At 32.2% G+C, this 24,368-nt stretch overlaps 1 protein-coding gene across 2 annotated transcripts in view; it reads left to right on the top strand.

The window, feature by feature from the left end:
• The first annotated feature begins 259 nt into the window (after positions 1-259).
• Positions 260-24,368, top strand: part of LOC145265463 (uncharacterized) — a 69,444-nt gene continuing 45,335 nt past the window's right edge. Inside the window, exons 1-2 of one of the 2 annotated variants that reach the window (XM_080121326.1) lie at positions 260-516; positions 6,768-6,833. In XM_080121326.1, the coding sequence (XP_079977452.1) occupies positions 396-516; positions 6,768-6,833 (187 nt within the window). In that variant the 5' untranslated portion in view covers positions 260-395. Of the gene's footprint in view, positions 524-6,767; positions 6,834-24,368 lie in introns of both variants that reach the window. The other variant, XM_080121327.1, reaches the window with a different exon arrangement.

Here is a 24,368-nt window from a genome sequence, read left to right as displayed (position 1 = left end):
CACGTATACAAAAATACGTGAATTCGTCTTAATAGTAATATTAACGAGACTTTGAGTTAAATAATAGCTTTGGTCACGTGTCGAAAAGAATAGTAAAGTTAAAAAAAAAAAAAAAAAAAAAGCGAACAATTATTTGTAACCGCGAAGTCGTATCTAGACTATTGAAATAAATATTTTTAATCTTTTAAAAAATAGCTTCGAACTTAGTATTTGGATATAGTAATGAACTTTAATTTAATTTTTAAAACATGATTATTATCAATTTTTGAATTTTTAAAATATTATTATTTATTTATTTTTTTTTAATTCACACACGAATCCGAAACAGCGATTCTTAAAAAGTGTGTGTGTGTTTTTTTTACCTGGCGCTCCTTCCTGAAAGTCTGTCATCCACCATGTCGAGACGAGCAGAAGGGCAGCTTTTCATCGGGCGACTCAGCAAAAATACACGACAAAGGGATTTAGAAGAGATATTTGAAGGCTATGGTCGAATGCAACGATGTGAGATCAAATATGGTAGGCGGTTCAAACGACTTATTTCATATCATATTTGATGTATATATGTAAAACAAATCGTCTCCCTAAGTATATGTTTAGACGCCATTTTGTGAAACACATTTTTCACAATAAGGCGTGTTCGTTTACATGAATCCCTGTTAAAAGTGTTTTGTTTCTCGTTGTCTGTATGTTTTACTTATAGATTAACAGGTAATAATTGTACTGTCGAGAAATACTGTTTTACTTGATTTAGGAGCAAAAGATAAAATCCTCGACATTTTACCTTAATTCTAACCGGAATTTAAGTTGTCTGGTTTGAAAATCAATTTTAAGTGTTCAAAACTACAACACGTTTTATCACCCCTCCCTCGATTATTATTATAAACATTTAGAACTTTTTTTTTTCTTCAAGACTTGTAAGCAACGGGCCCAAAGTTGGGCAATCTACACCCAGAGCATTTCAGTTCTTACGAAGTCAGTCCTGACTATTGACGGAGATCCAGTCAGTTCCGGAAATGACCGAAGCAAATTACAATTAAAAAAAAAAAAAATAAATAAATAAAATAAAAAGCAGTCGACACTAAGCATGCCAAGGTTTAGGGTTGAATAAGTAAAACTGGTGCTAGTGCACTTACTGATCCGCGCTATTTTTAAAATCGTATTTTCAAGTTTAATTAAAGTTTGTGTTTTGTTTTATTCCGTTGTAAGGTTAAAGTAGGTACAAAACACCCTCCCTTTTTTGGCTTTTTAAATAACATTATTATTTCAGCACGGATCAATAAGTGCTGTAAAACTTTCTCGGTTTTGGTTTTTAAATTGTAAATTGTTTCGGCAATTTCCAGGACTGACGCCAGATTTTACGAGCATTGGCTCGAAATGGGTTTGCATTAAAAGTAACATCTTTTTCACCCCATTACCCCTATAAAAATGGCCGTTCAGAAATTTGAAAGTGATTTTTTTTTTTTTTTTTTTTTTTTTTTTTTCTCCATGAAACTTAATAATTTATGGCTAAAATTAGTTGTCTAATATTATGGTTCCTTTGTACTCTTAAACAGTATTTATCGATCGCGCAACTAGTCTTAAAAAAAAAAAAAAACTTTTTTTTTTTATACAACAGAAACGTTATATCACTAGATTTTCCTCTAGTTTAGGAAAGACATGGATATTTCATCTTTATAAAATTTTAGTATTAGCCGAAAATCATTAATTTGTCGCAAAGGCTTTGAATTTTGGTCTTTACTGAAAATACCTATTAGCAATATATGCAATTTTCGGAATAGATTGGAAACAACAGTTGGTTCAAAAGCCGCGAAGAACAAGTGTTTTTTTTCTTCTTTTTTTTAAGAAAAAAAAGGGGGACAGACGACACTAAAGCATAGAAATGTAAAACCAAAATAAATTTAAGCAGCATCTGTTTACAAAAAAAAAAAAAAAAAGAAAAAAAATCGAAATTGCAACCCATGCACACGAAAATCTACCCTTTTTAAGATTAAACAATTTTTGGTAAACATGCATGTGACATGCAATTATTGCATGTCTACCTCAATAGAAGGCCGTTTCGCTAATGTCATGTAACATGCTGACGTCGCAGAATAAAGTACAAAGACGACGATTAGGCGATTGTGACAACTGTTATGAGGATTATTTTTAAATTACTTTTTTTCCTTTTTTTTTTTTTTTCTTTTACAAAAACAAAACTTCATTATAGTATTTTCCCGGCAAAAAATACCCCCTTTTAATTGCACTTGTCTAATTATAAAATAATTCGGTACTAGTGCACTTATTGATCCATGCTGAAATGTTTAGAAAGCCATTCTTAACATGGGTGTTTTGTACCTATTCTGTATTTTAACCTTACAATTTAATAACAAAACTTTAAACTAAAAAATACTATTAAAAAAAATAGCGCGGATCAATAAGTGCGCTAGCACCAATAATTCGAGTTTGTATTACTGTACACACAGATTCGGAAAGTTGTCAAAACAAATATATAACAAATAAATGTTATCGAAGGCAAGATAAATTACTTTTCTACCTAACTAGATATGTTTTTAGTGTTATTATTTAATGTAAATATGTTTATGAGCTCGAAAAAGTGTTTATCGATGTATTGGAAAATTTAAAATGGCGCCCGACTCTTTGACAGGGTAAGTTTGAGAAAAGGAGTTAAAAATAAAAAATATGCAAAATACTGTTAAAAACCCACCGAATATATGTCAGCCTATGTCACGGTAACATATATTGAGCGACTTTCTAACCGTATTTTGTCCAGTTTTTATTTATAACTCCTTTTCCCGTACTTACTGTGTCAAAGAGTCGGGCGCCATTTTAAATTTTCCAATACATCGGTAAACACTGTATGTTTTTCAAGCTGAATAAACATGTTACATTAAATAAAAACATATCCAGTTAGGTAGAAAAGTAACTTATCTTACCTTTTGATAACATTTATTTGTTATATATATTTTTTGTCAACTTTTTCGAATCTGTGTACAGTAATAATTCTTTATCCTTCGGAAAAGAAAATCATCACATTTGGATGAATTTTACAACTCCATCGATTATTTCTTTTGAGAGTTGAAACAGAAAACTATTCTCGTAATCGCCGGTATTTCTCTCCCACCATGAGAAATCTGACACTAGGCTTCTCTGGAGCGGAGCGCTGACTTTTCAATCCTACTTTGGATTGAAAAGTCAGCGCTCCCAGAGAAGCATTTTAAACCATTCAAAAGATGCCTGTGCAACCCATCATCGGTATTTCCCGGCAGAGGCGCCCTAGGTGATAAGCAATAAACGGGTTGCGTAAATTTTTACTTGGTTTTCTTATAAAATGACTTTTACGGGTTTTCGATTATGTTGAAAGCGACGCATCATCACGCATCAGAATACCCGAAAACCTATAAAAATCGTCATTAAAGGAAAATATTAAGGTGGAAGTTACTCCGGTGTGCCCGGCACTGCCCGGCAACTGACGGGAATAACCAGAAACGGCCAGGCGAGCCTTTTTACAAAAAACAGTGTTACACCCCCTCCCCATGTTAAGAATGGCGACGACCACTGAAATTCTTTAAGTAATACATTTGAAAAAATGTTTTTTTCTTCTATCCAGAAAACTACTTGTTGACAGTTTCCGATTCTTCCCGTCATCCGAGTAACTTCGTGAAAATCGCGGGTTCATAAATGCAGAAGTACCCCAAACAGCCTCCTCTCCCTATGTTAAGAATGGGTTTCTAAATATTATTTTAGTGCATTAACGTAGATGAACAAGTACCGAAAAAACTTCATAAAAAAAATCAGGTTAATTCACTTACTGATTTGAAGAAAATTTAATTGAATATTTCTACAGATTTTGAATTTTTTTTCGCTTGCACAGTTTAATATCCGCGGCAAAGGGAGAGTTAACAAAATCACCACTCCTTCTCACATATTAAGAATGGCTTTCTAAATTTGTCGGGAGATGTTAAACTGTACAAGTTCCGTTTGTTTTTCTTTTTGCTAAACAAACAAAATAGTATTTTATTTTCGGTAGCGGCAGCGGCACTACTGTATCAAAAATCTTTGTCGTCGCCATCTTTTCTTCGTTCGAGTGTTTATCTTTCTCACACAGCGACAAGCTTATACAGCTTATAATAGGAGTGACGAGGCAGCTCCCCCGGAAGGGAGCATTCTGGTTCATCTGCAAAAATATAGCTTGGTCAATCCCGACAGGCAATCCATCCTCTTTAAAAGGGAGGGGTAATGCTTTGCAGACCTCGCCGCCTTCTCCGATGACAAAACAGATACTAAGTTTTGATCTTAACCGGCTAGAGAGAGGGGGAGGGAGAACAGGTGGCGACTAGTTTGGACACGTGTAATAAAATGGCGATTTACGACTATTACAATTACCGCCACCGTGGTTGTTGGTTTCTTTTGAAATCTACAAGCCCTCCCCCCACCCCAATCTCTCTCTCTCTCTCTCTCTCTCTCTCTCTCTCTCTCTCTCTCTCTCTCTACACTGTCGCCACGAAGGCCTACATTCTAAGGAATAATAACGCAACATGGCCACAGATTCATTTTAATTTCAAGAATATAGAATTGGGACAGATTGGAAAATCTTTTTTTTTTTTCTTTTTGTCTTTTTTTTTTTTTTCGATCCCTAAAAAATGCTTGTGGATCATAATTTGGTTTTGTCTCAATTCAATCTGCCCTTTGAGGAACTAGGTTTAAATCTATCCTATTTCTCTGTTTTGTGGGGAGGCAAGTAAATAAACCTTTTGATGTTTCGATGCTGGTAATCAGTGATGAGGTTTTATCCGATGTTTTAACAATCCAAGCATTTCCCCCAAAAGAAAAATGCCGGTATGAGGGGACGCATAGTGGTCCGATTGTTTTCGATTATTACGAACATGAGAAATGCATCGTTTCCCAAGGCACCGCCGTGGCGCCGTGCTAATCCTGAAATAAAATTGTATTTGTCTTTTTTTAAAAAATTTTTTTTTTTAATGGCGCAAATAAATTTGATTTGGGTACTTGAGAATCAGTCCCAGAAACAATTGAAGCAGTTTACGATTAAAAAACCGGAAGATGAATGAATAAATAAAATAGCCTGACAACATTAAGTATATGAAAGGGGTAATCTCCAAAAATACCGTTAGGGCTTACAACATGGCCGCCAGAAGAGTCACGTGATCCGGTTGATCCAAAACATGAATCGCCGTATTACGAAACCGGAAAACGCAAATTTAAAGCAAACTTTGACAAACAAGCATAATAATTAAGTACAAAAACAGTTTTTCAATATCATAATAATAAATAATTTATTTAGAACGGTCATTTAATTTTTTTGTTGAGAAACAATCAGTTTGTTTTTAAAAACAATGTTTACAAAATGTCTACGAACGTGCGTAGACATTTTGTAAACATTGTTTTTAAAAAATAAAAAATAATACTTCTATTATGTTTTAAACGACTGTAATAGTTTATTTTGGAAGTATATTTCATAAAGAAAATTGACAACCCACTTTAAAAAAAGAAATTACGAGTTTTATATATTTTATTCGCAGTTTTTTGTTGGGGGTGTCAAAAATTCCGCCTAAAATTCTGATACACCTAGTCGACCACTCGACCACTTGTTTGTTCTGAATAAAATACTTTTTATAAACACTGTTTTAACTAAAAACAACCTAAGATTGTTTCTCAAAGTTTGCCTATTTTTATAACAACATTATATCAACAAAAAATTAAATACAAACAAATTGTGATTGTTTGTCAAAGTTTGCCTTCAAGGCTGCGTTTTCCATTTGCACGATTCATGTTTTGGATCAACCGGATCACGTGACTCTTCTGGCGGCTATGTTGTAAGCCCTAACGGTATTTTTGGAGATTACCATGAAAGGTTAGGATTAAAAAATAGTTCAACCTCTTAAAGAAATTAGTAAACTAAAAGAAAAAGATGTCTTCCAAATCATAAACTGCTGCGGTCATTTTCGAGATTGATAACTTAAGTACTGAAATCTCTTAAAATACCCATACACAAATATTTAATAATTACCGACTAATTATGTTTTTAACTTTTGCTTTTAAGTTTGTTAAATTTTGTAAAAAAAATTTGTATTTATGTAATATTTATTTATATAAAGTTTGTAAGTTCTTTTGGTGCGTTATTAGAGCGAAAATTGAGATATTGAATTTCAAATAAAACCAATATAATGACACGATAATAAACATATCCAAAAATTATGAAAAACGATGAAGTAGAAAATTATTAATGAAAACAGTTTTTCAAGACAATTAGCGAAAATCGAGTTTTGCTAAATTGACCTAAGATGTTACAAGTCAAACTCTCCAGTGTCTTTTTTATTTTTTTAATTAAAAAAATTTTTTTTTTTTTATATAGCAAAACTCAATTTTCTCAAGTTTTTTGCTTTAAAAAAAAAAAAAAAAAAGATACTGGAGAGTTTAACTTGTAACATAAGTCAAATTAACAAAACTCAATTTTCGCTAATTGTCTCCGAAAATTGTTTTCATTAATAATTTTCTACCCCACCCCTGTAATTTTTGGATATTTTCGTTACTGCAACATGACAGTGGAGTAGATACGATTGGTTTTATTCTAAATTCAATATTTCGAATTTCGCTCTAACAAAAAAGCCCCCACCCCCAGTGTGTGTGTGTAAACATTTTTACACCAAAATAATTTTACTAAAAACCAATGCCTCGTCCTCCTTTAGCGATTGAAAACATTGATTTAGTTTTTAAGACTTTAAAAATACATTACAATTTTATTTCAGGAGTAAACATACATTCTAAGACCAATCAGTTTTATCCAAAAAGTGCTCGAAAACCAAGTGAAATAGGTGAGATTTTTCAATGGTCCCTATTTTGCAATTTAATCACATTAAGGTAAAGGTGCAGTATCTTTCCACCCTAAAAAAATCCTCTAAAATTACCACTATTAGAGGTTTTCAATGATGCTGAAAACCAAAATAAAGTTTAAAATTCCAGGAAACATTCCAAGATATAAAGAAATTACAATTTCAAAAGGTGGGGGTCACTTTTTCTATATATTTTTTTTAACGTAAAATGAGCACCCACTTTATGGACACCTTTTGAAGGCATCTGTTATTGGGAGGAGGCTGTTTATTGTGGCCTAGTAGACCAACACAAAACCTACCTTAAAAAACTTCTTTTCTATAGGTTTTCGAGTGTGCTGAAAATGAATATTGCATTTAATATTTTCCGCGAATAAGTTTTTCTGAGTATTAAGTAATGTAATTCTTGTATGTTATAAACTGTGGCCATTGTTGCTCAGACAACCATGGCCACAGTTTATAATATATACCCGGAAAAATACTTATTTGCAAAAAATTTAAATGCAATATTTGTCTTCAGCACACCCGAAAACCTATAGAAAACGAGTTTTTTAAGGTAGGTTTTGTGTTGGTCTACCAGGCCACAATTACCAAATAAACACCACTTAAAAAAAAAAAAAACAAAAAAAAACAGACCTACCCGAATAATTTCTTCAAATCTAGGAAACTACTTGTTTCCTGGAATTTTAAACGTTATTTTCATTTTCAGTCCCCCTCCCCCTCCCCCAAAAAAATAAACCAAACTTCTAATATAGTAATTTTAAAGGATTTTTTGCACATGGAAAGATGCTGCACCTTCACCTTAACGTTTGTACATCTTGAAATCAAATGTTATGCAGCTGATTTCTGACATTTAAAAAAAAAAATGTAGGTAAAGTTTTATCCTTTGCCCCCATAATGGAAAAACGAAAAGATGATTCCTTATTTTTATTATGTGATTGTCAACACATGGAAATATTTTAATGTGGGTGTGTGTGTGTATGTATATATATATATATATATATTTTTACAGCACATCTGGCAGTTGTCATATTTGTTTAAATATGCAAATCTAAAAGTGGCCCGATACGACATTCGAGGATTATCAATATTATCTTGCCTTTACCAGAAGGAAGTTTTGTCACATGTGTACTTTTATGTAGGACTAAAGCTGGATTAAAAAGTCATCTATGTGCACACAGACGCACAACACTAACTGAAGGGATGGCAAACTTCTATCAGGAAGTAGCAATCATCATTATATATATATTACTGTGTAAATTAAACCTAGAATGAGTACCAGTTATTAACAATGACCTAGAACAGAACGAATAACCATTTTTGTATTTTGAAAATCGCAACAATTTTTTTTTTTTTTTTTCTCCAAAATTTTATATTTTTCTGTATTTCGTATTGTTGTCCAATAAAAAAAAAAAAATAAAAAAAATGTAGGGAGGGAATCCTTCAAATGCCCAACACTGTTCAAGATGGCAATATGCAAGTACAAAAACTGAAATATAGTAATAGTTCGGAGGTGGATAGCCATTTTGGAAATACAAAAAGAAAAAAAAAATTATTCGTTCTATCTTGTGCTATGTGATTGAGAATTTGGTAATACAAGTAACCTTAATTCCATTGACTATAAGTACGTTTACCTTCTCAGGCTTTGCCTTTTCTTTGAGAAGAAAGTTAAACAAATCGCCTGAAGTGCTCCTGCTAGAGAATGCTAATAGAGTTGCTGATCGTTTTTATAGACCAAATTACACTTGCTCTAGTGCACTGGCTTTTTAAAACTCCCTTTTTGTCTAACCTCTTGCAGAAAAGATAAAATAAATAGAATATCATTGTTTTTTCATTGACAGTGTGGGGGAAAACATTAAAATTTTACCAAGGTGTGAATGCTGTTCTAATATTGTGTACACAAGTAATCCATTTTAGTAAAACTAGTTTTTTATTAAAGACTAGCAGGGCTCGTGTACCAGGGTTATTTAATGGAAGTATGACAGCAAGCCAAAACAGATTCAGTAAAGGACCTCTCCCTCCCCCCAAAACATAGTGAGGGCCACTGCCAGCTCTGGAAAATAGCGAGCACTGGCAGTCATGGCCCAAATGAAATCATCTAGTTTCCATTGTCGAGCATTGTGTGGCAGTGGTAGCTAGCAGAAGCAACTGGTTGAGTGACATCACTGGTGATTAGTGCTGGTTTGGCACGGTTACTGACGTTTACTGGTGGGCACTGGCTGCCTTTGCAACTGAAACTCTGTCTTAAACTGGTGAACACTGGCATCTACTGGATGCCTGTAGCGGGGGACTGATGGTCATGTGCAGTTAGTGCTGTATTGAGGCATTTACTGATGGATCATGACTGCCTTTACAATTGTCACTGTCAGTTCCTGGTGTACAGTGTCAGTCACTGATGACCATGAGTATTGTGTTTATTGGTGAGTACTGGCTTCCTCTACAATTATCGATCATGATCAATGTCGGATCCCATTGGACTGCTCTGAAATGAAATCAACTGTGGTTACTGTTCTTTCATGGCAGGGGTAGTCACTGGTGTTTTTAAGCTGTTACTGCTTTATTGAAGAATATGTAGTGTGCTATTTTATTTTTTAGATATGATGTTCCAATTAAATATAACTTTATATGGTGCAATGAAATTACTAATAATACTCTTAATAATAATAATGCTATAATATCTTATGTGAAAGTACCAAATAGTCATAAAAATCTGTGTCCGTATTCCGCATAAGCAGATTTAGAACAAAATAGATGGCACTGGTATTAGGTGAACACACTGGTTTGATGTAAAAATGGTTGGATTATGAAACTAGACTTGTTTTAGTTTAAACTACATAAAAAAATTGGCATGAAAGAAAATGTGAAATTTGTGTGTGCACAAATAATACTTGATTACACTTTGCACAAAATAAAAAATGCTACTTTTTTACTGTTTAATTATTTTTGGGGTGGATCTATTTTATTATAAACTATATATTGTGTGTGAACACTTTATTTAAAAATATTTAAAACAAAAAATCTTTGTAAATAATAGGTATCCCAAACCAGCCTGGTTTAGGATGCGAAAACTGATAAAGTTAAATTTCCCCTAAATTCAACTTGCGATATCTCATTTATTTTTTGGGTTATTTTGATAAAGTTTTGATTTAAATAAAATTTAATCTTTTTGCTTTATAGATATATAATTCTTTTTCTTATATCCTTAATAGTTTTTTTTTCCAGGTTACTTCAAGTTATGTCACTAATTTTGGTGAACGCTGCTTTATTTTTTACACAAAAAAAAATGTTTTCAAATTTGGTGCGCGCGATATTGTGAGTCTCTACATATAAAAAATAGTACCATTTTAAAGAAAAAAGCTCGCTTATCAATATGGTGAACTTAAAGGGTTTTTAGTTGTTTTTCACAAAAAAATGCAACTTGAAAACTTCAGTGAAATAAATATGAAAGAAATTCTATTGAAAAAATTCTGAAAATGGCACCGTTTTGTAGAGAAATATCTCCTCTTTAATAATCTGTTGGTGTCGTATTACTATGCTCATAAATCAAGGAGCGCCACCAATAAAAGTGAGTTTACTTACACCTTGAGATTTACAGCTTAATGCCAAGTGTGAAGTATCAAAACGTAAACAAACAACTTATTTCACTATGGATATATCAAAGTTCTTAAGTGAGTTTGTTTTTGTTTATTTAAAAGTTATAGAAAATTAGTGTTTAAAATATTTTTAGTGCGTCAATAAAAGAAATGAAAATTTACAATTTAAAAAATAATGTCAGTTGTTTATTTTCTATATCTTCTTTCAAACTTTCATATGTTCTTTGCTTTATCTTTCGGTTGGATAAACTTCAGCATTGTTAAATTATCTTTTAAAAATTAAACGGTACATTTTAAACCAAAAAAACTTAGTTGTGTGTGTGTGACTGACAAATTTTTTCATTTTAAAAAATGTGCCTCATTTTTTCTGTTTACTTATTTAATTCTCTTATGTTCTGTCGGCGTTTTTGATATATCTAACATTTTGTTAAATAATTTTTTTTATTAGACTGTACAGTTACATTACTTAAAAAAAATAAAATGGCTAAGTTATGTGCAACCAGTCATGTGTAAATAAAAAAATTAACTTCACATAAAAATGTGCCTCGTTTCTTCTGTTTACTTATTTAAGTCTCTTATGTTCTGTCAGCGTTTTTGATGTATCTAACATTTTAAATTATTTATTTTTTTATTAGACTATACATTTACATTACTTAAAAGTAAAATGGCTAAGTTATGTGCAACCAGTCATGTGTAAATAAAAAAATTAACTTCACATAAAAATGTGTATCTTTTTATGTTTTATCGGGCGTTTTTGATAATTTAACAAAATCTTCAAACTTATTTTAATTACACTGTACATTACTTAAAAAATAAGAATTGAAAATATAGTTGAGTTATGTGCACGTGGCATGTAAATGAAAAAATTAATTTCACTGTAAAAATCTTTTTTTAATTCCCAAGACGGTACTTCTACAGTTTATCGCCGAAAATGGAGACACCATTTTTTTTTGGGGGGGGGGCACCTGTCGTACAAAATCCGAGGGAGAAATCGGTATTTTAAACTATGACCGAAGTTAGAAATAACAAAAAAATTAAACTAGATATTAATTACTTCCGGAAAGAACTATGAAAAGTAAATAAAGTGAAAGAGAACATATATCCGTAATTATTCAATTGAAAAGGTTTCGATTTAATTAATGAAAACGGGAATGTTTTTTTTCATGAAACGTATATTTTTATTAAAAAATGAAAATGACATATTCATAATTGTCTAAACTGGGTGAGCACCATTTGAAAATCAAAATATTTACTGTATAAAAAGTTATCAAAATATTATTGTAAAAACATTTATTGAAAAGTTTACATAAGGAAATATAATCCAGTGGATTCATTTCCACCTCCAAAGCAACAAAAAAAGTCTCTTAGTGAATCTGCTGAACATTCAGATAACTTCTGCAGTTGTGATGAAGACCCATCTCAGGATATCTTCAGTTATGAGCATCAAGGACAATGGGTTGCTGTCTACTATGGCACCAACTTTTACATTGGCCAAGTCATGGAGGTTATATCTGCATCCAGCGCTGTAATAAAATTTTTATCGCAAACCAAAGTTAGAAAAGATTTTTTTCGATGGCCTTTGTCAGATGACATTGCACAGGTAGAGTCGGCATTTGTTTACAGATAGGGTTTTGAGGTAATGCCAGTTTCAAGTGATGGTAGGATTTGGAGTGTTCTTGATATATTTACCATAGCAGCTTATGAAAGAATTCTGAGAAAAGCAATAAGGAAAGGAATTGTAGTAAGACCTCTGCTATAAAATATCTTGTTTACTTGTCTTTTAAGTTGAAAGTTTTTCAATGCTTGAAAAAAATGACTTGTGACTTTTTGTATAACAAATTTCTAAATCTTATTGTTGTCGGTCCTTTTTTGGCAAGTTTAAATTCCCCAAAGTAAAAATATTTCTGTGGCAAAAAGTTTTGTTATTAGAAACAAGTCAAACATTTTTTTTTTTAATTCTTCACCCAAAATTAGTAAAGTTGCAAAATTTCAGTCAAAATTGCATTTCCATGTCTTATTTGCACTTTTTTCCCATTGGTAAACTGATATGTTCAATTTTGGTAGTGGAAAGTACCAAATGTCATAAACATATACTAATTTCAAAATTACATATCACAAAAACTATTAAAAGATACTGATCTAGAATGTTGCATGCCTAATCAATGCATATTGTAGAATGCTATATCCAAATGTCAGCTCTTTACACCATGTACTTAAATAGTATCCTCTAGAAAATGAAATAAAATTATGTAGTGTTTTTCACTTTGTTTATTATGGCGATGTAATTAAGTAAACATGTTCAACATCAATTTCATTTTAATAAAAGAGAGAGCTGTATATTATCAACAATAATGTTCTTTATACAATTGGTATTTCTTTGCGATTCTGTTAAATTCTTTGCTTAGCACTGACAACATTTGTCCATTTAAGGTAATTCCCTTAACCCCTTCCCCAGTCAAACACATGCAAAGAAAAAACTTCTGTTGTCCTTCAATGCTTGTGGCACAAATAACTTTTGTATTAAATTATTAGGTAAAAGTACAGACTAGTTAGAAAACCCCATCTCCTCCACATGGTAAGAATTGCGTTTCCAAAACGTTCTCTGCATAAATAGTATTGTTGTATTATCTTTATTTTTGTATTGGCTGTTAACGCTGTGATTGCTTACAAATGATTACTTTCCAGTTTGTGTGAACGTTCTGCTTTACATTGAAGTCCCTCCTGATTAATGTTTACCAGTTTTAAAATATGCAAACAAACTTGGCTGTTGTTCAGAACAATATTTTTTTATTTGATAAACATTAAACAGAAAGGACTTTTTCATGGCATATGTTAAGCAGAATGATTCGTACAAACTAGAATTTTTAGTAAGAGATTTGTTAATTTTTTTCATGAGAATTTGGGATGCTTTAAGATTCCTACCTTAACAACTTAGTAATGGGGACTTGTTAAAAAAATTGTCCCGTTACTAAGTCCATTTGAAGAAATCACCAAAGAAGCAAGTCACAGAACTTCAACCATATCGATGATAATGCCTACAATTTTAGTTTGGGTCTTCTTTCAAAAGCTGTCCAATTTAATTCCAATATTTCTGACTACTCTTATGGACCTATCGGAGAGAAATGATTTAATGATTGAGAAAACATTTCCAGTTATACTGTAGCTGGAAATCTTGTGAAGTAGGCCCTTATGCCATGCCTTATCGAAGGCCTCCGATATGTCGAGCAATTGCCATGGAAAGGAAGCCTTTGTCAAGAGATTCACTAATCCTATGAGATATAACTGTTAGCACATCTGCTGTAGATCTTGCAGAGTGGGAACCATATTGCATGTCACTAAGAAGGTTGTTTCTGCTGAGGTGATTGACTACTTCTTTATTTAATATGGATTCCAACAACTTACTCATGACACATAGGAGACTTATTGGTCTGTATTAACTTTTCACCTGAATTCTTAAATATAGGGCATACTGATGAGGTTTTCCAGGGTGTTGGAAAGCATTTCTCCTTAAGGCAATGCTTAAAACAGTTTTGTAAGTCTGGGGGCAAGTTCTGGCTGGAGCTTTTTCAGCACTAGGAAAGATAAAAGTAATCGGCAAATTGGCCAATTACCGCTTAATCAGCAAAGTGGCTGATTAGGCCAATTAATCGGTACACCCTTAGTTCTATTAGATACAAAATTTTGTATCTAATAGTTTGTATTAAAGTTTAAAATGCAAAAGTCAAGTACCATGCTTCAGTTGTGCTATAAACAGAAACCTTCTTTTCAAATGCACCCCTGTCATATCAAAGAACCTACTGTTGATTTGATGTCGGAACCGTTTGCTTTGTGTGGTAATAAAACTTTTTGAGTGCATTTGTGATGTTTGGCTGTATAAGGTGTTAACTTTGGTCAAAACATTGGAGATGTTTATCTTTTCCCTAGATAAATTGAGATACTTTATTCATATATATGGTTGTTGATACAATGAAATTAGTGTTATGTAGTGCTCAATGACAAGTAGAGATGTAATTTAGTAAAAAAAATGTTTTTATTTATATGAACATTTTTAGCTTCATATGTGCATACATATTTTAGTGCGACATAGTTTCAAATACATCTTCTGGCCATAATAAATATATTGAAAAGAAAAATTGTTACAAAGTTTTGACTGGAGAAGGGGGAGATAAGTAGAGCAAGATAAAGAGAAGATATTAATTTTATCAATATACACATTTGTCCAACTAGCAAAGTGGTAAAAACGTATACGTAAACTGAGAATATCTAGACAGCTTACCTGGTACACTACTTTATTGCTATATCCACATATCAACCACGTGTATGTAACCGTTCATACATATTTAGTCACAAAACTCAATTATATGTATGCATGTATATATTAATGTCTACTCATGTAGTAGACATTAATATATACATGCGTACATATAATTGAGTTACTTGTTGCACTGACATTGATATTAAGTTATTCTCTCTATTTTAAAAGTGAATACAACTTCCTTATATACTTAGTTGTGAATATACCAGTGACTTAAAAAAGGATAACTAATTTGCATATTCCTGTGAAAACAAACTTCACTGTACATTTTTTTTTTTTTTTTTACTTATTGGATGATGAGTTTCATTTCGCTATTATGCACACATTGTGCATATTTCTGTGTATTGTACATAATTTCATAGCATTTGGAGTTGCATTTAATGTAAATCCATTTGTGGAACAGTCCTTACAAAACTGTCAATTTTTGGTCAACAACTTGAAACTTGATAGATGAGATATTCACACCCGTGGAACAAGTTGATTCGGTTTTTATCTAGAAAAATAACTTAAGGGGTAAAAATTGAAACTTGCCAGGTATAGTTTGTAATGCATATGTTCTACATTTGCACAAATAAACATTTATACATTTAACAATTAATTTGTCAAGTTTTAATATGCATGTTAGCTCAGATGGTAGTGAATACCACTATAGAGCTAAATATTTGGGTCTTGATTCAAGCTGTAGCACCAAAGTCACTTTTTCACTTTTGAAATTACTTCTATATATTAGGTATAATATAATAATCAATAGAGAATTGGTTCTATAATAAATATGGAATCTGTAGGAATTAATATATATTTAAGCATACTTTACAACCAGGCCATGCCAGGTGGCCTCGTAGCAGAATTTCACACCTTTTAAGGTTGCGATTTTAGATACCAGAAAACCTTTTACTGTAATAATTTCTTCTCTTGAACTGTTAGTTTAGAATTGTTTTCTGCTTCCCTTACTGTACTAACATGCGGAAGTTTAAATGTAATGGGAAAAGGCACCCCCGCTGTTCGACTCCCTCTATAGTCCCCTGTAAATATGGTCCTAATTTGTAGCATTTTATTTCAAAGTGGCAATATGTCTGGTATGAGAAAAATTGTTAGTAAACTTTATATATATTGAGTTTATATAAGGAATATATATTAATGTATATATCACTTATAATATCATTCAAATAACAAGTTCAATGAAATTGTTTCTAGCTTTAGAGCATATATATATACTATTGGGTTGCATTCTATTGATCAAAGGGAAGAATCAGTTCACAATCTTTTTTTATTTTTTATTTCAGCAGACGTCTATATTTTCTTTGCCAGTTTTTCATTTTGCAACCCATAAATTTGGTTTAATTTGGCTAATCTTCAGAGACTATCAAATAATAAATATTCTAAAACAAAATAGGAAAGAAAAGATGGCAAATCTAAAACACAAAAAACAGAGGGACCCCCCCCCTAAAAAAAAAAAAAAAAAAGACACCACATTGGAAGGTTCTTGAGCTGTTATCTTAAACTGTCAAAGCTAAGACTGTCAATTTCCGATTTTGAACTCAAAACATTCAAATGCCTGTTTATAAAATATTGTGAGCCCTAAAATTAAAGAATGTTTACAAACTGCTAGATATTATTTACTGGCTAAATACAAAAAATCATTAGTTTGGAAGATTACTAAATATAACATGTGTTAGATAAATCATAGTCTTCCCTGTAACACCATGATAAATGACCTCACCCCCAAACAAATATGTAAACATATGCAAAAAGATACTATAAATTCTACTGAAAATAAACTTGTCAATAAATTTATCTAATTTTATAATTGTTATCTAATTCACAATTACTAATTTGTTTTCACAAGTTTAAAGAAAATCCAAGGGGTGCAATTCTGAACAAAAAAGAATGAAGTTATCCCACTTTTTTCTTTTTATATTAATTTGTACTAATTTTAAGGAAAAATCTTACTTTCTATCAATAATTCTGAATTCCTACGTGTATGGTGTTCGATCATCCATAAATTCTCCCTCCCTCAGAACAACTATCTAATGGGGGAAGGAATAGATTATTACTCTTTTACATTGCTCCATATTGGTGATCGATGGCATTACTTGTCCACATCCCATCATTTACTCCTCAGACTGTATCTTAATCCATTTTAATTTGAATTTCAATTACAAGACGCCTCTCCAACCCCCTATATCCATGACAAATAGCACCCTACTTGAGAATTCTACCTTCAAACTCCTTGGGCAATATGAACTGGCACAAATACATAGAGGACATTGCAAAGGCTGCTGCAAAAAAGGTGGGTTCCCTCTATCGAGCTAGATTACTCAGGCCTGAGAATATCCTGTACCTTTACAAGGCCACCATTCACCCATACATGGAGTATTGTTGCCACATCTGGGCTGGTGCATCTACCACTAGTCTCTCCCTCTTAGATGAAGTCCAAAAAAGAGTTGTCAATTTAATCGGTCTCACTTTGTCATCTAAGCTCCAGCCCCTATCTCATCGCTGCAATGTTGCATCACTGTGCCGGCTTTACAAATATTTTAACAGAATGTGTTCTGATGAACTTGTTTCACTTATACCCCCTCGACATACATATCTCGACAAACCCACTTTGCAATAAGATCTCACCCCTTCACTGTTGTTGTCCCTAAATGCCAGAAAGCTTTCTACTCTAATAGTTTCTTCCCTCGAACAGCTAGACTTTGAAATTCCCTTCCTGCTGCCTGCTTCCATGGCTGTACTGATATGCAAAAGTTTAAATATAACATAAATAAATATCTGTATAATCTTTCCTAGACATGCCCCCAAATAGTAGCCTGTTATGTCCAAGTGGCGATATGCTTTGTAAGGGGTGAACATGAGTAAAAAAAAAAAAAAAAAATTGACAGTATTCCATTTTTTTTTTTTTTTTTTTTTTTTTTTTAAAATATTTAATCGTCTCTGAAGAATAATCAAATAAAACAAGTTAATTTTTTTTTTTTTTTTCATGGCTTGTGAAATGTGCGGAATACAGTAAACCATGTAATATAGGCATTTGCAGAAATAAACAAAACTCATCTTCCATCATTGGATGCACCCAACAAATGTTTTATTTGGTGGGTACAGAAGTTATTAAATTTTAATGCTAGCACCAATTTTTATGTCTTAAAAATGTTTAAATCTTTACTTTTAAGTGATAAAAACATTTTAAGTAGTCTTGATACGATTAATCGTAAATCTAAAATATCGGAACTTTTTATGAAATGGGTATAGAAACAGCTTTATGGTTAAATATTTAGAGACTTTTAAGAATGGGAATCTGTAATAGTATTTAAATCGGAATTAGAACAGAATCAGTACTTGTATCAGAATAGGGGAAAATTTTAGAATTGTCCAATTACTTTTAAGTCTAATCAATTTTAAGTGAAAAAAAAAAAAAACAATCTTAAAAAGCAAACCCATAATACGAGGGGCGTGCATAACCCACTTCCCATAGCAGTAGAGCAACGAAACTCGGCACAGTTATTAATCTTTCTCTACATAGGAAGCACCCAGAGTTATGCATTTCTCCCCTCGTTTGATGCTGCTCTGGAGACCGTTTTTGTAGAACACCCCAGGTTAGTCCTCCGACCACAACGTGACTTCAGAAATCAAGGCTGCATCATCTGGGAAACGCTTTCCTTTCAAAAACAACTTCATGGCTGGGAAGAGGTGAAAGTCAGAGGGTGCAAGGTCAGGAGAGTAGGGAGGATGGGGTAGGATTTCATAACCACACGCCCATGCTTCTGATCTGGCGACATGTGAGTTGTGGACTGGAGCGTTGTCTTGCCGGAGAGGGTACCTTTGCTGATCTTGCCCCGCCTCTTGATTTTGATAGCTTCCCTTAATTTCCTCAAAAGTGGAGCATAATAGGCTTCTGTAATTGTGGTACTCTTTGCCAGGGAATCTGTCATCACTACTCCGTCCTGGTCCCAGAAGACTGTGAGCATGACCTTGCCAGCGGAGGGCTGCACCCTTGCCTTCTTTGGAGGTAGTGAGTTCAAGTGCTTCCACTGAATTGACTGGGCTTTGGTTTCTGGATCATAGCGATGGACCCAGCTTTCATCCTGTGTAATCAGTCTTTTGAAAAACTTTGACTCCTCTTCTTGGCACATTTCCAAATTCACCCTCGAGCACTCGACGCGTTCTCGCTTCTGGAATGGTGTGAGCAACCTTGGAATCCATCTGGCAGACACCTTATGCATATGCAAATGGTCATGAATGATAGTTTCCACAGACCCTGTACTAATCTTGACATCTTGGGCTATTTGGCGAATAGTAATGTGCCAATCTTCCAAAATGGCAGCCTCAACTTGACGGACAGATGCCTCGTCAATGGCAGAAGGGGAGCAACCAGGTCTGGGAGCTGTTTCCACAGACTTCCGGCTATGTTTGAATTCACGATGCCAACGTTTTACAAGGTCATATGATGGGGCATTATCACCATAAGTTTCTTTCAATTCCTCAAGTCTCCTGTGGTGTGCGTCCTTTCAAATACAAAAACCGGATCACTGCTCGACATTCAACAGGCTCCATTTCACACCTAACTCAGTTCAAACACCTGTAAAACAGTTCAGAGCTGTAATTTGCCACATAACCCGTAGAGATATAAATCATTGCACATGCAAAATTTGAGCTAGATCAGACAACTGGAAGTGGGTCAGGGGCATTACTTATTGCATGCCCCTCGTACATGTTACCTTATAACTGATGTAGTATGGGCTCTTTTTTATTTTAAAAATGGCTTACATTTGTGTAACAAACATGGAATCACATTCTTTTTTATGTATGTATATTACACACATTTTTGTCCAACAAAATATTAAATATCACGGTTTTATAAAGTTGATTATTGATTTAGAACCTGAGCCCAGGTCTCGTCGACATCTTCTGACAGTTTACAGTAACCTGCCGAAAAAAGCTGATCCACTTGGTCAACCATTTCAATCATAGTTGTTTCTATGTTTACGTTCTTAAAATTTAAAAAAATATTTCTTTGAAACATTTGAAAAAAAAAGTTTGTTTTTAATATATTATTCTTGGATAAATTTTTTTCATTAATTACATTTAAAGTAACTCTTATCTTGTGCTAAAGTTTTGTTTTCAATGTTTTGAATTAATCATCTGCAAGTGTTTGCGATGGCTTTTTCCGGCAACTTACCATAAATTGCCAGGAGATGCTGATGCGAGTTTGGGTCAGGTTGTTTTAAATCAGTACTTGCAATTGTTTTGTAATAATGGCGAGCACATTTTAAGATTTAATGTTAACCGTTTTTATTGGGGTTTATATTATTGTAAGTTCTTTTTGCCTTTACGATTTTCCATTTTTTGACCACATTGATGATTTTGAAGGCAATCATCAAAACTTTGTACAAGTCTACAGTTTAACCTAAATAAAAACAAACGTACAACAATCTTTATGATGTATATACCTGTCACGCAACTGGTTTCATATTCCAAAAAATCATAAGTAATTTTATTTTTAACTAAGGAAATATAATTTTGTAAGTAAGCAAGAAGACTCTTGCGTCGTCATCTTGAGAAAACAAAGGCAGATAATTACACAAGAATTCAAACTTACATCAGCCTTGTAATGCTAACGATTTTACATTAATCACTTAAAATCGATTAAAAATAATTTTTTGCATATAAAAAAAATTACTTGCTCAATTTACATGATTTTTGAAATGACATTTTCGTTCCGTGACAAGTACGTACCTCATAGATATTTCTGTATTTTTTTTTTTTTTTTTTTTTTTTTTTAATTGAACTGTGGACTTGCACTCCAAAATGTATGCATTTTACAATTTTTAATCTCTTTAAAACATTTCTGGCCTCTATGAGACTTATTTGTGAACAGTAAAAGTGCAAAATAGTTAAATCGAAAATCATTTAAAATAATGAATAATGTATACTAAACTCAGAATTTTCTATCGACCTGTATATTTTTAACACACTGAAAGTAAAGATATTTTTATTAAAAATTTTTTATTACTGTTAACTATTCTTTACTTTTCATTTACTATTTAATCTATTATTGAAATAAAAAAAATGCAGTAATGCAAAGTAGCGAATAATTTAAATCATTAAAAAACGAAATTAAATCTGCAATACATGTTATCTTAGTCTTTTGATAATCGTTGAAAAACTATTTGTATTCTTTCGAAATTTGGAAGCATTTAAACTGACGAATAGAAAGTCGTTTTAAATTGGCTTTAAACATTTTATCAAATTTGGTCAGTTTTGGAAGTTTGCTGCATCCAATTTTATATTTTATACGAGCAGTTCAGCCCAGCTTTGCTCGGGCCCTATGTACTGTTCATAACTTTATATGCATATGTATATATTAAAGTGTGCATATGTACGGTAATGCCTTTCTATATAATAGGCTTCCTTAATTAACATGGGGAAAACTTGGTAGAGACCGCAAAGGTCAATTTTTTTTAAAACTTTGACCCCCTTAACATTCATTGTTTTGGGCTCAAATCAAATTAAAGTTTGACCCATGTCCAAGTAACCTACATTTTAAATTTCAAGTGGTTAGACCAAAATTGGCAGAGGAGTTTGGTAGAGTTTTCAAAGGTCAAATCGTCATAAGGCTAGCAAATCCAAAGTTGTGTGTGTGTGAGAGATCTTATCTGTCTGTGAGGAATGGTCTCTACCAAATTTCTGTCAATTTTTGGTCTACAAACTTGAAACTTGATATAGGGGATTTGGATTGATTTCGAACAGACTTTATTTTTTAGCTGATTAAAATAGCTGCTAAGGGATCAAAATTGGAAAAAAAAATCTTGGCAAGCCTAAATCGATTAGATGTTTTATTTCTATGCATGCGCAAATATACATTAATATCTTTAACGTTATTTTAAGTTTTTGTTTGTGTATGGATTTAGATCATACAGTAACAAATAAAACTGGAGAGCTATGTTTTGGTTTCGATTCTAGCTGATGGTACCCAAGTCATATTTTTAAAACTTTCATAAATATATTTTCGGTACAATATAATAATCAATAGTGTGTGTATATGTATATATATATATATATATATATATATATATATATATATATATATATATATATATATTAGGTGTATCAGAATTTTTGTAGGAATTTTTGACACTCCTAACATGAAACTGCGAATAAAATAAAAAAAAAACTCGTAATTTCTCTTTTAAAAGTGGGTTGTTTATTTTTCTTTATGGATTATACTTCCAAAATAAACTATTAAAGTTGTTTTAAAAGTAATAGAAATATTTTTTTTATTTTTTAAAAGCAGTAATGAATTTTACGAACTCAATATTTTTTCAATTTTTAAACTTTAAAAATCTATCAAAATTTTTCTATTGATTCTATTTTTACGATATTTTCAGGGTCAATGTGAAATTTTATGTTCTTTCCAATAAATCGAATATAATATTTTAGACAAACGGTTTTTTTTTTTAATTCACCCCCCCCATTTTCATGTGTCTATTAAAAAGTAAATAATTAATTTACTCACCAAAGTTTTATCTATCACAAATTGAAAAGGTCAATATATTCAAATTTAAAACAAAAAAAAGTAGTGTTTTTTAGAAATTTACCTGTAAAGTTCGAAGTTTAAAACCTTTTTTAAAACTACCTTGTTTGTTTTTTCTTTTTTTTTTTTTTAATGAAACCTTGGTCTTTGCTCCTTTACTTGAAAAAAAAAAATTAGGGCTTGAATTACATTTTTCGAGTAGTTATAAGTTTGGAAAGACAGGGGGTCGAATAATTCACGCTTCCCATTTTGAAATGTCTATTAAAAAGTAAATAATTAATTTACTCACCAAAGTTTTATATATCACAAATATGTCAATAAATAATATTCAAATTTAAAACAAAAAAAGTAGTGTTTTTTAGAAATTTATCTGTTAAGTCCGAAGTTTAAAACCTTTAAAAAAAAAAACAAACAAAAAAATAAACACGTTGTTTATTTGTTTTTTTTGTTTTTTTTTTTGTTTTTTCTTTAATGAAACCTTGGTCCTTGCTCCTTTTTCATTGAAAAAAAAAAAAATTATGGCTTGAATTACATTTTTCGAGGAGTTATAAGCTTGGAAAGACGGGGTGGAATTATTCACTATTTTTCACGAAATTTCTGACACACACACACACACACACACACACACACACACACACACACACACACACACACACACATATATATATATATATATATATATATATATATATATATGGAATTGAGAAAAAAAGCGGTCAACTTGAGCGCAAATGCTATATTCTGACTTCCTGTTGTTGAATACTGCTTACTGTGAACCTGCCGACATGGTATTTATAAATACTTAATTTCCTTCAATTATTGTGTTAATTGTCAGTGGCTTCAAGAAAAGCCTACAAAGTCAAGTGTGGCTTTGTGACTGGGTTTGGGTCTCCCGATCAACAGTAATTATTACTTTCCACACTGATGATTGCATAAGCATGAAACACTAGTGTCTATAAGTATAAAAATAATTTTTATTTGAAAAATATATTAAAAATGGGCTAAATGCTAATAGACTCTCGGACAGCGTCGTGGTAAGAACTAGGTAGTTAATATTTTATCTAGCTGTTAAAAATGTGGTTGCTAAACAAACGATTAAAAACAAGCCCGTCTTATATTTTAATGGCTTTTTTTTTTTTTTAATAAAAAAAAGTGTCTAGTAGGTGCTCCAATAAAATTTCAGTGCATTTCTGTATTGCAAACTTGTTTCATGCTGGTTTCGCCATGTTGGCTTAAACTACGATAGCACAAAATGATCACAAATAGTTGACGTATAGGCGTCGTAGTTTAAACATGACACTTGTGATGTTCTCATGTAATAATCGAATTTAAAAAAAAAAAAAAAAAAAAAAAAACTGCCTTGGATTATTTTAATTATTCTGACTACTATTATGTATGTATATGTATGTTTTCACGTTTCGACCTATGTAATCTCCGACCTTCTTCACATGCATCTTGAACTCGTGGATTTATATGGAATATCGAATGAAATCCTTTAACCCACAAGATAGTGTTCGCATTTCATTAGCCAAGTAAAAGTGTCCCTATTTACTTGTCTCCCCTCTCACCTCCCTCAAAAGGACGCAGCACATTGAAATTGTCTGCCTCAGTCTAGAAGGATTTACAGCTGAAGACAAATGAAGTGTGCCATCAGAACAGATACTGCACTTTACTTCCAACCAAAAAACAAGAATATAATTTTTTATTGGTTAGCATCACCTGGTTGACGGAACGAGAACAATCTACTCCCGTGAATTTTCGAAATTCCGTATAGATTCCCGAGTTCGACAAGATATACCAAAAAAGATCGGAGGTTTTATCGGTCAAAACGTTGAAAATAACATCCAATACGAGAATAGTAGTCCGAACAAATTCAGAGACGTAGAAACTACTTATTGAACTACAGATGTTAATATATTATGATTAATAAAAATGTGGTGAATTGAATTTCCTTTTTAGAATATTATAGTCTTAGAAATATTGTTATTTATAGTATTAGAAAATCCGAGGAGATTTATTATCACTCACTCAAAGGAACCCCATTACTTATTAATGAGCAGCTTCTGATGACCTGTGTGAGT

Source organism: Euprymna scolopes, chromosome 40 (assembly GCF_053919585.1).
Source record: "Euprymna scolopes isolate OS-2025 chromosome 40, ASM5391958v1, whole genome shotgun sequence".
Taxonomy (NCBI): domain Eukaryota; kingdom Metazoa; phylum Mollusca; class Cephalopoda; order Sepiida; family Sepiolidae; genus Euprymna; species Euprymna scolopes.
The sequence above is the reverse complement of the archived record's forward strand: the minus strand, read 5'-3'. Positions and strand labels throughout refer to the sequence as shown.